The following is a 13759-nucleotide window of genomic DNA, read 5'->3' on the forward strand; positions in this document are numbered from 1 at the left end:
CTTGAAACCTTATTTTTGACCTTTTTATAACCAGTTTAACTCGTTAAAATTTTAGAATATCTTACCTTGTTTTCTTACTTATCCTTGTAAAGTTTTCATTCCCTGGTTTCGGCACCACTTATGATCGCCCACCGTCCGCGGGGACAAGCACAATGCGTACGCTCTTCTTGAGCACAGGAACCAAAAAGCCGCTTTATTCCACAAGTCTCAGACTTATATTGAGAACATCAGCCTATCAGAGAGTAGACTACCAGGAAAGTCAGCCTATCAAGGAACAGTCTCCAGGCAGATACCAGGATCGCCTCACATACAACAGCCAACCAGAGTTACTTCCTTAAACTTCTTTACGAGTGCAGCTATGTTTGGCAAGCTGCCAGGCGCCATCTTAGAGATCAGGGCACGGTGCGGCTCTGGGGCCCTCAGAGCCTGCCCCTGACACACGAGAGATGGGAAAGGGTACAAAGAGGGTCTAAGGTTGATGTTTTACATATTAGTCCTTTGTTACAATGATTTTTAAAAACCAACACCACTGAATTTTACATTATAAAAAATAAATCTTATGGTATGTGAATTATATCTCAATTTTAAAAAGTATAATAGACTCTCATTTTATGCTTTAAAGTCAAGTTTTATTCACCTTTTTTCTATACTCATTCAAAATACACCTCATAAGTAATTCATGCATGCAGTAGGCACTCTATAAATATTTTAATTTAATAATAAGGTGTTTTTAGAATGACTAAAAATCCTGATGTAAAATTCCAATTGGGAAGTGCATAATCCCATCGTAGACAAAATATAACTTTACAATAAACATTTTTATAAGAATTTGCCCCAAAGAGGGAACACTTAAAATTTTGAAATTAAAAAATAAAAATTAAAAAGAGAAACATAACACTAACATATTTAGACAATGATCCCTGGATCGGTGGTGCTTATAGACCCAGGGCTACCTGCACCCTGTGGCCTTAAGACCATCTAACATTCAGTGAAGGAGAGAATTATATACCTAATACCTTCTTAACTGGAAATGCTGCAAGAATATATAAGCTACATCCTATGAAAAAATTCTATCTACATCCTTCATGTGAACATAGAAAAAAATTTAAATACACATTTTATTCTTGAATTAAAAAAACAAAGCTTTTCATCTTAAGCAGCAAGAATAATCCACAAATAAGCATGAAGTCACTTGAATAGAAGCTATGTTAAATCTGTGGAAAATACTTTGGGAGATAAGCTCAAGAACCTTAATTCAAATATAAAACAAATCCTTTCATTAAAGGATCTTCCATTGTTTTACAAAACCAAAAAGCTATGACTATACAAGATAAAGATGTATCTTCTATTTCATGACTATTCACTCTGACTTGAAAAAAATTATAGCACTATCTTGGTAAAGGAAAATTAAAAGCACCCAAATAATTCGAGAAATAACTGTGTGAACTTATAAACATAAACAAATACCCTATGGCTAAAAAATAAAAATGTTTACTGTTTTCAAAAATGACATAATTCTATAAAAATCTAAACAGACTACACAATACATGGAAATATATATGTATATAATATTAAGTGAAAAAAAATTAAAAAATGATTATAACCATGTAAAAGTAAATATATTACAAAAACAAAAACTGAAGTGAATTTAAATTGACAGTCATAAATAGATTCAAATATTCATTAGGGTTTTTTTCTTTGTTGCTTAAGATAGCAAAATAAAAAAAATAGACTTATTTTTAGATAAAACTCTATTCCTAAACAATAAATACTGAACTATATTTATGAACTAAAACAGAGGTTTTAAAAATCATAATGTCTATATTTCAAGTGTATCTTATGGTAGGAGATAAGCCCACATTAGCTGATCTTCACTTTTACAAAACTTTCTGGGCAATGTGTCTATAACTACTCTTCTTGCTCATAAAAAGTAACATTTTAAAAGCACTGTCCAATTAAGAAAATCAAATTGCATGCTAACAAAAATCTATCTACTTAATCTGTTTTGCTCCTGCAAAAAGCCACTGACAGATTTTAAAAAACTAATTCTGTATACATATATTACATAACACATATTTATGCTATAAATATTTTAAAGGATGGCTTTTACATAATTGTTTATTTCAATATATATCTTATTAATTTAATTGCAAGTTATGTAAATACAGTCTTTCAGATTTGTTATTGAAAATTATTCTCTACAAGATTTAGAAAATGGCTAATTTCTTGGATAAAACATAGCATATTTAGAAGTCCGAAAGCCAAGCAAATCTCTTATTTCATTTCGAAATTTTGACAGATCTTGGCGCAGTTCATTGAGATTTTCCACAGTTGCCTGATCTGTACTTTGCATCTTCTGTCTCATGGAAGTCAAGTAACGATGCACTAAGCAGCACATCACTTTTTGGTAGTTTTCATCCCTCTTTTGTTTCAAATTTCTCCATTCCTTCAAAACACACAATAATATGGTAACCAATAAAATGCAGGGAAAAAAAATACATATAACTATTTACAGTGATGAGGATGGAACCCAGAGCCTTGTACAGGCTAGGCCAGCACTCTATGACTGAACAGGACCCCAGCTCCAGAAACAATGTTTAAATGAGGTGGATTTGTAAAGAAGATTCACAGATCTTTCAATACTTTTTTATATAACTGTTTGACATGAAGTGGTACAAAACAATGTTTAACACTTGTTTAAAACAATTAAAGATCTGCATATTTGTTTTATTCACTCTTCACTATGCTCACCTTGATTTTAAAAAATGGCATTAGGAATTCTCAATTTATAGCAGGGATTAGTGAACTATGACTCTCAGGCCAAATGTGGCCTCATTTCTGTTTTTTATAGTATGTGACCTAAGAATGGTTTACACAGATGAACATTTGCAATTAATTTTATGATAGGCAACTCTCTAATCTTGAACTTTCAGTACAATTTTATCCCTACCAAAGGGAATCACATTCTTTTATGTTAGTATTCATTTATTACAAAGATTATTATTCAATTATTATATTTTTAATTTCATCAATAAAGATTGGTGGCAATATTTTTCTCTTGTCATACTACTATTTATATAATATCTTATAATAATATCATTTTATATAATATATAATATCTTCCATATTGGCTTACAAAATGTGAAATATTTTCTCTCTAGCCTTTTACTGGAAAATTCAGCCAAATCCTGGTTTATAAGAAACATGTACTGAATTATTAATATATTGAATAACTTTCAAGAAGAACCAAATAGCAACATAGAATTTTTAGTAATTGCCAATTTCAGTTGTTTCTTAAAGCATGAATATGCAATATAGTCAATACAGGAGCTGCCTCTAGTAGTCATTTTTTAAATCCACAGTGAAAGAATAGGTGTTCTAAATTATTTTCTATATTTACAAACTATGAGATGAGACTTCACATGCTGAGAAAATTTGAAAACTAAGGAAATCTTGCTTCTATCTCTCACTCTGAAATATTTACCAAGTTCTTACTTCATATTAGATACTATGCTGTGTATTAGGGATACAACATGGGATAAAACAAACTAGTCATAGGCCCTTAAGGAACTCACAGATTTATGTTTTAAGAAACATCCAATATTAGGGATTGCTAAAACTTCTTTGTTGCAAATCAAATTTTACTTTCTTACCTTTAAACTGTTTTGCCGTTTGACCTTGCCTTTTGATGTATGAGAACAAATCCACTTACTGAGGCTACTAATCAAATAGCAAATAGTCTTTGGAGAAGGAATGATGTTGAAAGGTGGGGGTAATGTACATTTGTCATCAAAGTAGCTAAGCCACAACTTTGCTCGAGCAAACTTCCATTCTTTGTCTTCATGATTCTGTAAGAGACAAATGAAAAGCAATATAGATGAGTATACACACACACACACACACACACTCCCTCCATGGCAGAAGGGGTAAGGGAAGATGTTCTTTAAAACCGTCAAAATGTTTCCACACCATGTAGATAAAAATTGGTCCAAGGCTTGCAATTTTTATACATTACATTTTTAAAATCTATATTTAATTTTAAATACTATTTCTGAATTCTATAATCTTTGGTTACTTTATTACACATATTTAGTATGATCTGAAGATAATATAAAGTTTTAAAAGAAAGAACACTTACTGCTATCAACTGAAAGCTTTTATGAAGCATTGCTACCAGCAGCTTCGTAAGCACAATCACAACTACCACATTGTATGTACCAACGATAACGGCTCCAACAAAGGACTGCAATTCTTCTCCATAGCTAAATCTTGTGACAAAGATTGCCACATGTGCTAAGGAGAAAATATACCAGAACAAAGCAAAGCAAGTGCCAATGAACCTGTAACGACAATTACATTTCTGTTTAAAAGGCAAGTAAATAAATTGGGAAAATGAATATGTATATTGAAATTACAGAAATATACATTAATAATCCTTACATAATACTTTATAGAAATAAATGAGGTTGATTTCCCATAGTACATCTTATTTTTTAATTTATTTTTATTTTTAGTTGTAGATGGACATAATAGCTTTATTTTATTTATTTTTATGTGGTGCTGAGGATCGAACCCAGTACCTCACACATGTGCCAGGCAAGTAATCTACCACTGAGCTACAACCCTAGCCCCAGTTGTGTCTTATTAAACAAGGACATGGACTTAAAAGAAGATATATAATTCCTAACTATTTAATCTTTTGCAGTCTGTCTAGTTTCAACCCAGAAGCCTATTTGATATCTAGTCAGATTTTGCTACCCTTCTGCTAAAAACTTCAAATGGCGCTCACTCTCAAATCCTTACAAGGGCCAACAAGGTCCTACATAGTCCCTATTACTTTTAGGTCTCATCACTGGCAATTCCCCCCAATTCACCACATTCCACCTGCACTGGATGATGGAACTGTCACTGAACATGCCAGCCATGCTTCCGTTTCTGGGCATTTGCCTGTGCGGTTACCTCTGTCTGTGAATGCTCTTCTCCAAACAACTTCACGGCATCTTCTACCAACGTTAGCTCTTTACTTGATTATCAACTCTTCTGGGGTACTCTGTAGCGCCCTATCAAATCTCTCTCACATGCATATATACTTCACCCAAGTTTTACTTGTCTTTTTAACCCTTATCATTATGTAACATGCTATATATTTTATCTTTTTAGTGCCTGTATCACCTCACTAGAATGTAAACTCCATTAGGGTAGTTTTTTCATGAACACATATTCATTAATCTTATTCTTTAAATAAGAGGACACCCAAAGTAACAAATTGTTATTACATTACAGGAACACACAGATGTGCAATTCCACACCCTTTCTTCATTATTTTATTTAAGAATGAGGCAAGGGCCAGGCACAGTAGCACACAACCGTAATCCCAGTGGCTTGGGAGGCTGAGAAAGGATGAGCATGAATTCAAAGCCAGCCTCAGAAATTTAGCAAGGCCCTAAGGAACTCAGTGAGACTCTATCTCTAAATAAAATATTAAAAAGAGGGCTGGGCATGTGAATCAGTTATGCATCTGGGTTCAATTCCTAGCACCAAAAAAAAAAAAAAGGGAAGGCATTCTGTCTACTTCATGACTGGTTGTTTCACTCCTTACGATTCATTAGAGTTGAAAAAAACCTTGTTCATAAGTTATAATGATTCTCAATTCTAACGAAAGTGTTTAAAAAGTGAGAGAATATTTGGTTGTAACAATAACTGAGAGTTGCTATCGACATTGAATTCTTAAGAGAGCAGAGCTGCTGAACATCTTGCATATATGATGGACAAAAGAACTGCCCCCAAAACGTCAAGAGTTGCTGTGTTCAGGAAGAGTGTCATACAGAAGACAAGTGTAGCAACTTGGACCTACTAGTTCAGATTCTCTATGTAAAATAACTGCAAATGATTCATGAAAAATGAGTATTTGTTAAAGTTTATAAAAAGAAATTTCTTAAGAAAAACTTAAGCTCCATTTCTGTAGCCTCTAATTCATTTACTAAAAAGAGAAATACATTTACTAAAAATTCTAAAAAAATCACTCACGAATGGAAGGTATCATTGCTTTGCTGTTCACAGAAGATGCCCACACAGTCTTTCTGTTCTTTTGGAGTATAGCCTTTATCATAGAGCTGTGTCAGTCCAATTGTGAAAGAAAACAAAACAAGAAGGAACATTCCGAGAAATTTTCCAAAATCTTGTAACATCTGTCCCATTGAAATCTGTAGAATGTATTACATAGGTGTTTAGTAAAATTACCAGAGCAACTAGAAATTAATATTGAATTACCCAGCAATAAAGGAAGACAAAACATGATCCACAGGCAATCTCTTTTATTTCATTTGGTTGAGATAGTCCAGCACTTTGAAAACAAAAAAAACCCCCCAGCTAACCAAAAGGCATTCTAATCATGACAACGATGTGAGCGTTGGATGGCACAGTCCCTGAACCAGAACCAGGTCTGCAGAGGACGCTGCTGCTATGGAGGTAGAGGTAGAGACAAGGAAAAATTTTAAAGGTCTAACCTGCAAGGGATACAAGGAATATGCCCTAATTGAATCCAAAAGGGAATAAATGCTTCTATTTAAATAGCTTCTTAAAGTTTGCAAATATAAAATCATTATGACACAAAGTATTGAATCTGATTTTTGCAACCAATTCTAAGCCAATTTCTAAAGAACAACATTTCCTCCCTCAGGTCTGCAGTGATTCCTTTTTGCTGACAAGATCAACTTACTTTCACTTCGGTTCTATTATAAGAAAGAATGTGTGTAAGCCAAATGGGAGTGTCCAGTATTAATAATGAATATTAAATAAATATCTTTTGTGATTTACACATATATAGGGCATCTGGGAGTTTTAATCAAGCCTAATTTCATTCTCCTTTATACTCCTTCCACATCTGGGGATCAGGTACAATAAATCGTAGTGTCTAAATTGGAATTACAAATGGGGGTGGGGAATTTGACAGTACTTTTTTGACCCAGCAATACTACCCCTAAGAAAGTAGCCAATAGGAATTTAAAAAATGCATGTACAAACAATAATTTTCAATGGAGTATTGTTAAAGGTAGCAAAAAAAATTGGAACATTCCAAATATTGTTTTTAAAAACGAACATGTGCTGGCCTAAAAAGTTACATAAAAAACATTAAATCAAAAATAGTTCATAGAACATTTTATAGTTGTATACACAAAAGTTCCCACTGCTATATTTTTAAAGAACGGATTCAGTGTATGGTTTAATATGCATAGGAAATTTCTGGAAGTTTACCCAAGACATTGTTAAAAATGTTCATAGAAGGCAGGACTAAGGGTATAGAAAAAAGGCAGACTTTCTCACTTTATATTCCCTTTGAGTTTTCTTTACTACATGCTTTTGTTACTTTTAAGACAGAAATACTAGTGTTTAAAAATAACTCTTGCTCAAATTTAACTAAATGTATTTAAAAAACCAAATCCAGCTTTGAATAAAATTAATTGACCCAGGCCTGACAACACAGCACATGCCTCCTGCCAATGATACAAAATGGCTGCCACAGACAAGTGGCAGAGCTCTCCAGTCTACTAAATGAGCTAACTAAGCAGAGCTTTTAGGCACACCACAAGCTAGTAATCCAGATTCTGCAACAGTGACAATGCCATGTGGTGCTTTTCAAAGCATGCTTCCCTCACTTGGCTCCCCTGCAAAATTCTGACAGAAGTAGGGACTGTTTAGAATCAGAATATCAGCTCAAAATATATGAGAAAGAGAAGAAATACATTTCTCTCTTAAATGTAATTAATGACAGCTTTATTGGGTCGCCTTGAAAAAGAAAAACATTCATCCAGATTGTGAGTGCTAGAATTAATCTATAAATATATCTATACTGATAGAGACCTTAATAACTTATTCCAGTAAGAATACAGTAACTGCTTTTTATATCTACAGAAAAGAGTATCCTTGAAGAAAGCTAGACACTGTAAGCTTATAGGTAAATACAGTTTTCCAAAAGGGATTCTATATGATAATTTTAATTTCATATTAAATATGAAATTTTAGTAAAAAGTATGTTTTAAAAACATACTTAGTAAAAAGTATGCTTTAATTTAACATTAAAAAATTTTAAAGAATAAGTATAATCAATTTCTACATAAAGGTGAACAATATTGAATGACTTTTAAAAAGCATGATATTAGTTCTTGTATACCAAAGTATTACAGTGGATATCACTAAGGTGAATAACTGGCTTGAAAACTCACTTAGTATTCATGTGACAGGCAAACATAAAAACCAATAAATTTAGACTGAGAAATATTACAAAGTTTACACATTTATAAATGTGATAATCATGCTTTTAAAATATTTCCTTATTTAAAAATTATTTGACAGTTTTGAGGAATATAAAAATTGTAAAATGAAAAGGAAAAGATAATTAAAATTTCAATACTAAAATTTAGATAGGAGTTCATACTAGTACACACTGGAGGCTGAAGCAGGAGGATTATTTGAGCCCAGGAGTTCAAGGCTAGCCTGGGTATTACAGTGAGATTCCATCTCAAAACAAACAAAAACAAAAAGAATATTATGAAAACTACAGCCAACTACTGAGTTAATGTATCTTTAAAAATGATAGTATCAAATAGTACTCAGGTGATAAAACCATGTATTTTTATATTGATTGTGCATCATAAGATAAACATCCATCTGAAAAGAAAAAAATACTGAGGTTATTATAATGATCATATCTTTTGATCTATTAATACCATTTCTGGAGACTTATCCTTAGGAAATACTTTAATGGAGGCAAAAAACTTCATATATACAGAATTATGTAGAACTGTAAAAACGAGCTAAATTCCTTGAATTTTAAAGGTTGATATCATTAGGATTCACATCAAAGAATGATATCATTAGTTCACTAAATTATAAAAGTAGCTGACAAAAGGAAGCAATAATGACAACTTCTAGTCATTCTCCTTCCAGTCCTTCCAGAATAAAGTCATAATTATCTGTGTAAAATTTCTATCTACTCAATTTACCCATGTTCAAAAATTCTTTGCGTTAAGTGATAACATTTAAAATTCCTGGCACAGAGACCCTCAGAATCCAGCCCAGTCTTTTTCAGCCTCAGCTCCCTAACTCCAATGATCCACACATAATGAACATCCTGTCCTTCAAGTACACCACTCCGCACTTCTGCATGTTACTTTTCTTCTCTTCTTTGCCAGGGAAGCTTCTTTCCCTACAAGACTCATCAAATGCCACCTTCTCTCCAGAGCATTTCTGATTCCCTCCAGGTCCTCCCTCAGTCAAGCTTCCAAAGTAACTGTTTGTTATTTCTAAAACTGATTTTTTACTTTATATTAACATGTGTGTTTGTCTCCTTTACAGTCTTTTTACACACACACACACACACACACACACACACACACACACACTTAGTGGACACAATACCTTTATTTTGTTTATTTTTATGCGGTGCTAAGGCTCGAACCCAGTGCTTCATACATGCTAGGCAAGTGTTCTACCACTGAGCCACAGCCCCAACCCTTCTCCTTTACCATTCTTTAGGGGCAAGCACCATGTAAACTCCAGAGCCTGGCACATTAATTAAAATGTTGAACACATAATTACCTTTCATATACCTTTTATTTAATTATTTATGATCTTTCAAGAGCTATTGCATATTTCTTATCTCCCCTTTGAGGTGGGGAAAGCCAGAATTACCTCTATTGCTCCAAATGACAAAACTAAAGCTCAGAGAGATTGACTCAAATGCTCAGGAAAATACAACTAATAGAGGGCAGAATGGATTCCTGCTTCTAACTCGTTGCAAGCACTTTTCTACAACATCACTTTGTAGATTATCCTATCTCTCCATTACAAGTTTGGGGTTAGGTACAATTGGGAGGGATTTCATTCTCACATAATAGGTCCTGCACACCAAAAATTGTTGAATTAATATGTGAATGAATATCCAACAAAGATGTAATTGTTAATTAATCTGGTGAATTAATTAACACCCAGTTCTTCTAATACTGCGTGCTTGCCTTAGTTCCTGATCTATAAATAGAATAAAAGGGATAGTCAAAGATTGCATCAGATTTACCCAAATGCTATTTGTCACAATTCAACCCAATCTATTTAGTCAGTATCCCTAAGGGCAAGACCTGAGAATTTAGGTTAAACACTGTCCCCAGGTGATTTTGCAACCTGCCAGTTTGGGAACCCCTAGACTACATGAGCTCCAGCTCTGACATTTTATGTTTCTTTTTTTTTTTTCCTTTTTCTTTTTTTTTTTTTTTTGGTGCTGGGGATCAAACCCAGGGCCTTGTGCTTACATTTTATGCTTCTTAAAAGAAGATTCACTTCCAAGTATACCCTCAAATGCAAAGCACCTGAAATAGTTCTTAACTCATTAGAAACAGCAATAATATGTACATAAACTATTAAATCAATCTGATAATTATCCAATAAAACCAAATAACTCACTACATATAAAGTATGTACCCATATTTCAAGCACATTATTAACCTTCCAAAATTTCTTGGATTATTTCTCAGCTCTTCCATAGTCAACTAACTATAAAGGGAATAGAAGAATGGATCTAGTCACTTATGGAAAGTCCACAATGTGTCTGGTACTCTGTTATACATACTATACACACTAATTCATTTAATCCTCACAGAGAACACATACAGAAACAGGCTCACAGAGATTAAGCAACAGTGGATGACGAAGCAAGACTTTGAATCTAGCTGTCAGAATCCAGGGGGTGTTCATCTATTTTAGTATTAGTAACCCCAATAATTAGACCAAACAGAAATACAAAACATTTAGGGAAAAGCACTTTCAACTGTAAATGTCGAGGCCTACGGATGCATGCACAGATCTTTAAGGACCTCCTTTCTGCATTCTCATTTGCGAATCACCACTACTCCTTGCCTGAATCCACTGGGGACCCTCCTCAGAGAACGCTAATCAAAAAATGTGGGCCTTTAGTTGAACTCTCTGAAACTGCATGATATGGGACACATCCCTATGAAAGATACATTTCTACTTCTGGGAAAGAAATGGTCCTCTTTATCTTTGAAGAAGTTGGAAAGGAAGTTTGAGAAGGAAAAGGATTAATACTTGAGAAAGTTTATAAATAACCTTTTTTTCCCTCCTTAGTTTTTCCAGATGTGAGGCCTACAAGGGTGAGGTCAAGGCAGCCTGGAAAAGAAGCTGGAGGGGGAGATATGCTGCTTTTGAAAGAGCTGGTTATCACAGCACTGAAGAAAAGGAGATGATATTTTAGTGGGAAGGGGAGAAAAGGAAAAGGAAAGGAAAATGGGCCCAGCTGACCTTACGACTGTGGCACTTTACCACTCAGTCTTATCAAGTTGGATGATAAAGGAAAGTAGTAGGTTTCCCTTTGGATAGATCATGGACTCCAGCGTTTCTTCAATAGCAGGAGTAAAACTCCTAAGGGGTTGCTTTCTCTGAGTCTTGCTTCTTTCTCCATCCTTCTGGACCACATTCCACCCTACCACCTGCCAAATTCAGCTAGAACCTTCTCACTATTTGGCATCTGCAGCTGTCTTCAAAATAATTATATAGAAAATGATTACAGCAGAGAGCTTTATGAATCTAAGTACAGGATTTTCATCTTTCTGGGACTATACGTGATATTCAAAGACACCCACTTTCAGTGAATTTATTTGCAAAGAAAATTTTAGCTTGCTATAGGATTAAAGTTCTATTTTAAAGAATACTACAGCAGCTGCTAAAGTCACTGTAGCTACTATTTCTTGAGCATTTGGTGTAGGCCAAGTTCTGTTTGCACAGATGGTGGTATTTTTTTTTTCCTATTTAAAAGAATGAAAAGAGAAAGGGAGAGAAAATGAAAAATAAGAACAGAATCAATGCCACCATAATGTTGACTTTTTTTTTTTTTTAATTGGTACCAGGGACTGAACCAAGGGGTGCTTAACCACTGAACAACATCCCCAGCCCTTTTTAAATTTTATTTAGAGACAAGGTCTCGATAAGTTGTTTAGAGTCTTGCTAAGTTACTGAGGCTGGTTGTGAACTTGTGATCCTCCTGCCTCAGTCTCTGCGTCTGGCTAATTTGACATTTAGATTACGAGAATGCTCATAATCTTTGTGCTAGCAAGAAGACTACCAGTTGAGTGCAGTGGCGCATGTCTGTAATCCCAACAACTGGGGAGACAGGCAGGAGGATCACAAACTTGAGATAACAAATGAAAAGAGGATGGGCTGTAGTTCAATGGTATAGTACCCCAGGGTTGATCCCAGGTACTGAAAAAAGAACTTGCCAAAAGGATATGCTAATTTATTCTATTTGTCTTCCTAAATAAGATAAAGTAGTTCAGTGAATGTTGTTAAGATTCTCCTCTGCTTAGGTCTTTGGAGAAAAAAAAGTCAATGAAAGATAAAATATGCCCATCTTCTCTGGGAGGCTGACGGTTTTAGAAACATTTTTTTTTTCCTTTTTAACTGGTGGACAAGATTGAGAATGAAGCCCTTAAACCTCTACATCATGGCACAGCCTGACGTGTGATGGGCCAGTCACTATATTCCTAGTGCTTGGTACTTATTAAGCACTCAATAAATCTTTGTTAAATGAGGTACTGGCTGTAGTTGATATTACAGCCACCTCAGCAGGTCATATCTGGATTCCAAATCTTCTTCCTCCTCCGTATGGGAAGGAATCAGGGACCTAGTAGCAAGTAGAGTTGAGGAACAGGTGGAACCACGAACATCACGTCTTGGGTTCAAAGCACAGCACTGAGAGGAAGCATGTAGGATCTGAGGGGTCCTACCCTAGGATCAGGTGGGAAGGCAGCATGCTGTGTGCATGCCTTGTCCTTTCTTGTCTAATCACTCAATTCTGTGTTAAAGGCAGAACTGAAACATGTAGATATACTAGGAAGACCGTTGAAAAAACCCTCTAATAATGCATGCTCACAGATAGTTACAGATGTTACTACACAATAAAAGTTAAGGACTATTATTCTGTAGTACTAAAGCATGGTGAGGCAATTTAGCAAGTGGTTAAGACTGGCTTTAGGGTTGGGGATGCAGCTCTGTGGCGGAGGGCTTACTTAGCATGTACAAGGCCTTGGGTTCAATTCCCAGTGTTACAAACAAACACAAAAACAAACCTAAACATTGGTACTGGAGCTAGAATTCCAGTTCTGTTACTTATCAGCTCTATGTGACCTTGTCTCTATGCCTGTTTCTTTCTTTGTAAAATAGAAATAAAAGAGTATGCCTCAGAATTGCTGTAGGGATGAAATGAAGTAATAAATGTAAATAAGCATCTTAGATCTGTTTCTGGCACATAAGGGCTCAATAAATGTTTGCTGCTATTATTACTATTACCACATTATTTACAGATTCTATCTTCATGTTTTTTTTTTCCTTAAAAACATAAACATTATTGAGTTATGTCCAAATGTGGTTCTTATCTCTGCTGAAATGGAGTAGTAGTAGTATCCTTCATAAAAGCAGGACAGCCAACTTCAGGTTGGCCTCTGGAGTCAGAAAAATCAAGTTCAAGACTTGATTCTACCACTTACTAATTCTGTAAACTTTAGTTCCTCTAGACCTTACATTAACCATATGTGAAATGTAAATAAAGTTAACAAGAATAACAAGGATTGTGATGAGCCTTAATGAAGTGAAAAACACTTGGCACAGTGCCTGGCCCACACAACATACTAAATAAATGTGAGCTGACATTATCTTGCATGAGCAGCTACAGCATCAGTTAGGACATTTCCCATAG

The 13759-nt window shown here is 34.6% G+C and overlaps 1 protein-coding gene across 6 annotated transcripts in view; it reads right to left on the bottom strand.

The window, feature by feature from the left end:
• Positions 1-392: 392 nt before the first annotated feature.
• Trpc1 (transient receptor potential cation channel subfamily C member 1) overlaps positions 393-13759 on the bottom strand; it is an 81346-nt gene continuing 67979 nt past the window's right edge. For 4 of the 6 annotated variants that reach the window (XM_047564762.1, XM_047564765.1, XM_047564767.1 and 1 more), the window contains 4 exons: positions 6028-6203; positions 4139-4340; positions 3654-3848; positions 396-2446 (listed from right to left, as the gene is read on the bottom strand). In XM_047564762.1, coding sequence (XP_047420718.1) covers positions 2219-2446; positions 3654-3848; positions 4139-4340; positions 6028-6203 — 801 coding nt within the window. In that variant the 3' untranslated portion in view covers positions 396-2218. Of the gene's footprint in view, positions 2447-3653; positions 3849-4138; positions 4341-6027; positions 6204-13759 lie in introns of all 6 variants that reach the window. The other 2 variants (XM_047564763.1, XM_047564761.1) reach the window with 2 other exon arrangements.

The sequence above is a fragment of the Sciurus carolinensis genome, chromosome 9, assembly GCF_902686445.1.
Source record: "Sciurus carolinensis chromosome 9, mSciCar1.2, whole genome shotgun sequence".
Lineage (NCBI taxonomy): Eukaryota > Metazoa > Chordata > Mammalia > Rodentia > Sciuridae > Sciurus > Sciurus carolinensis.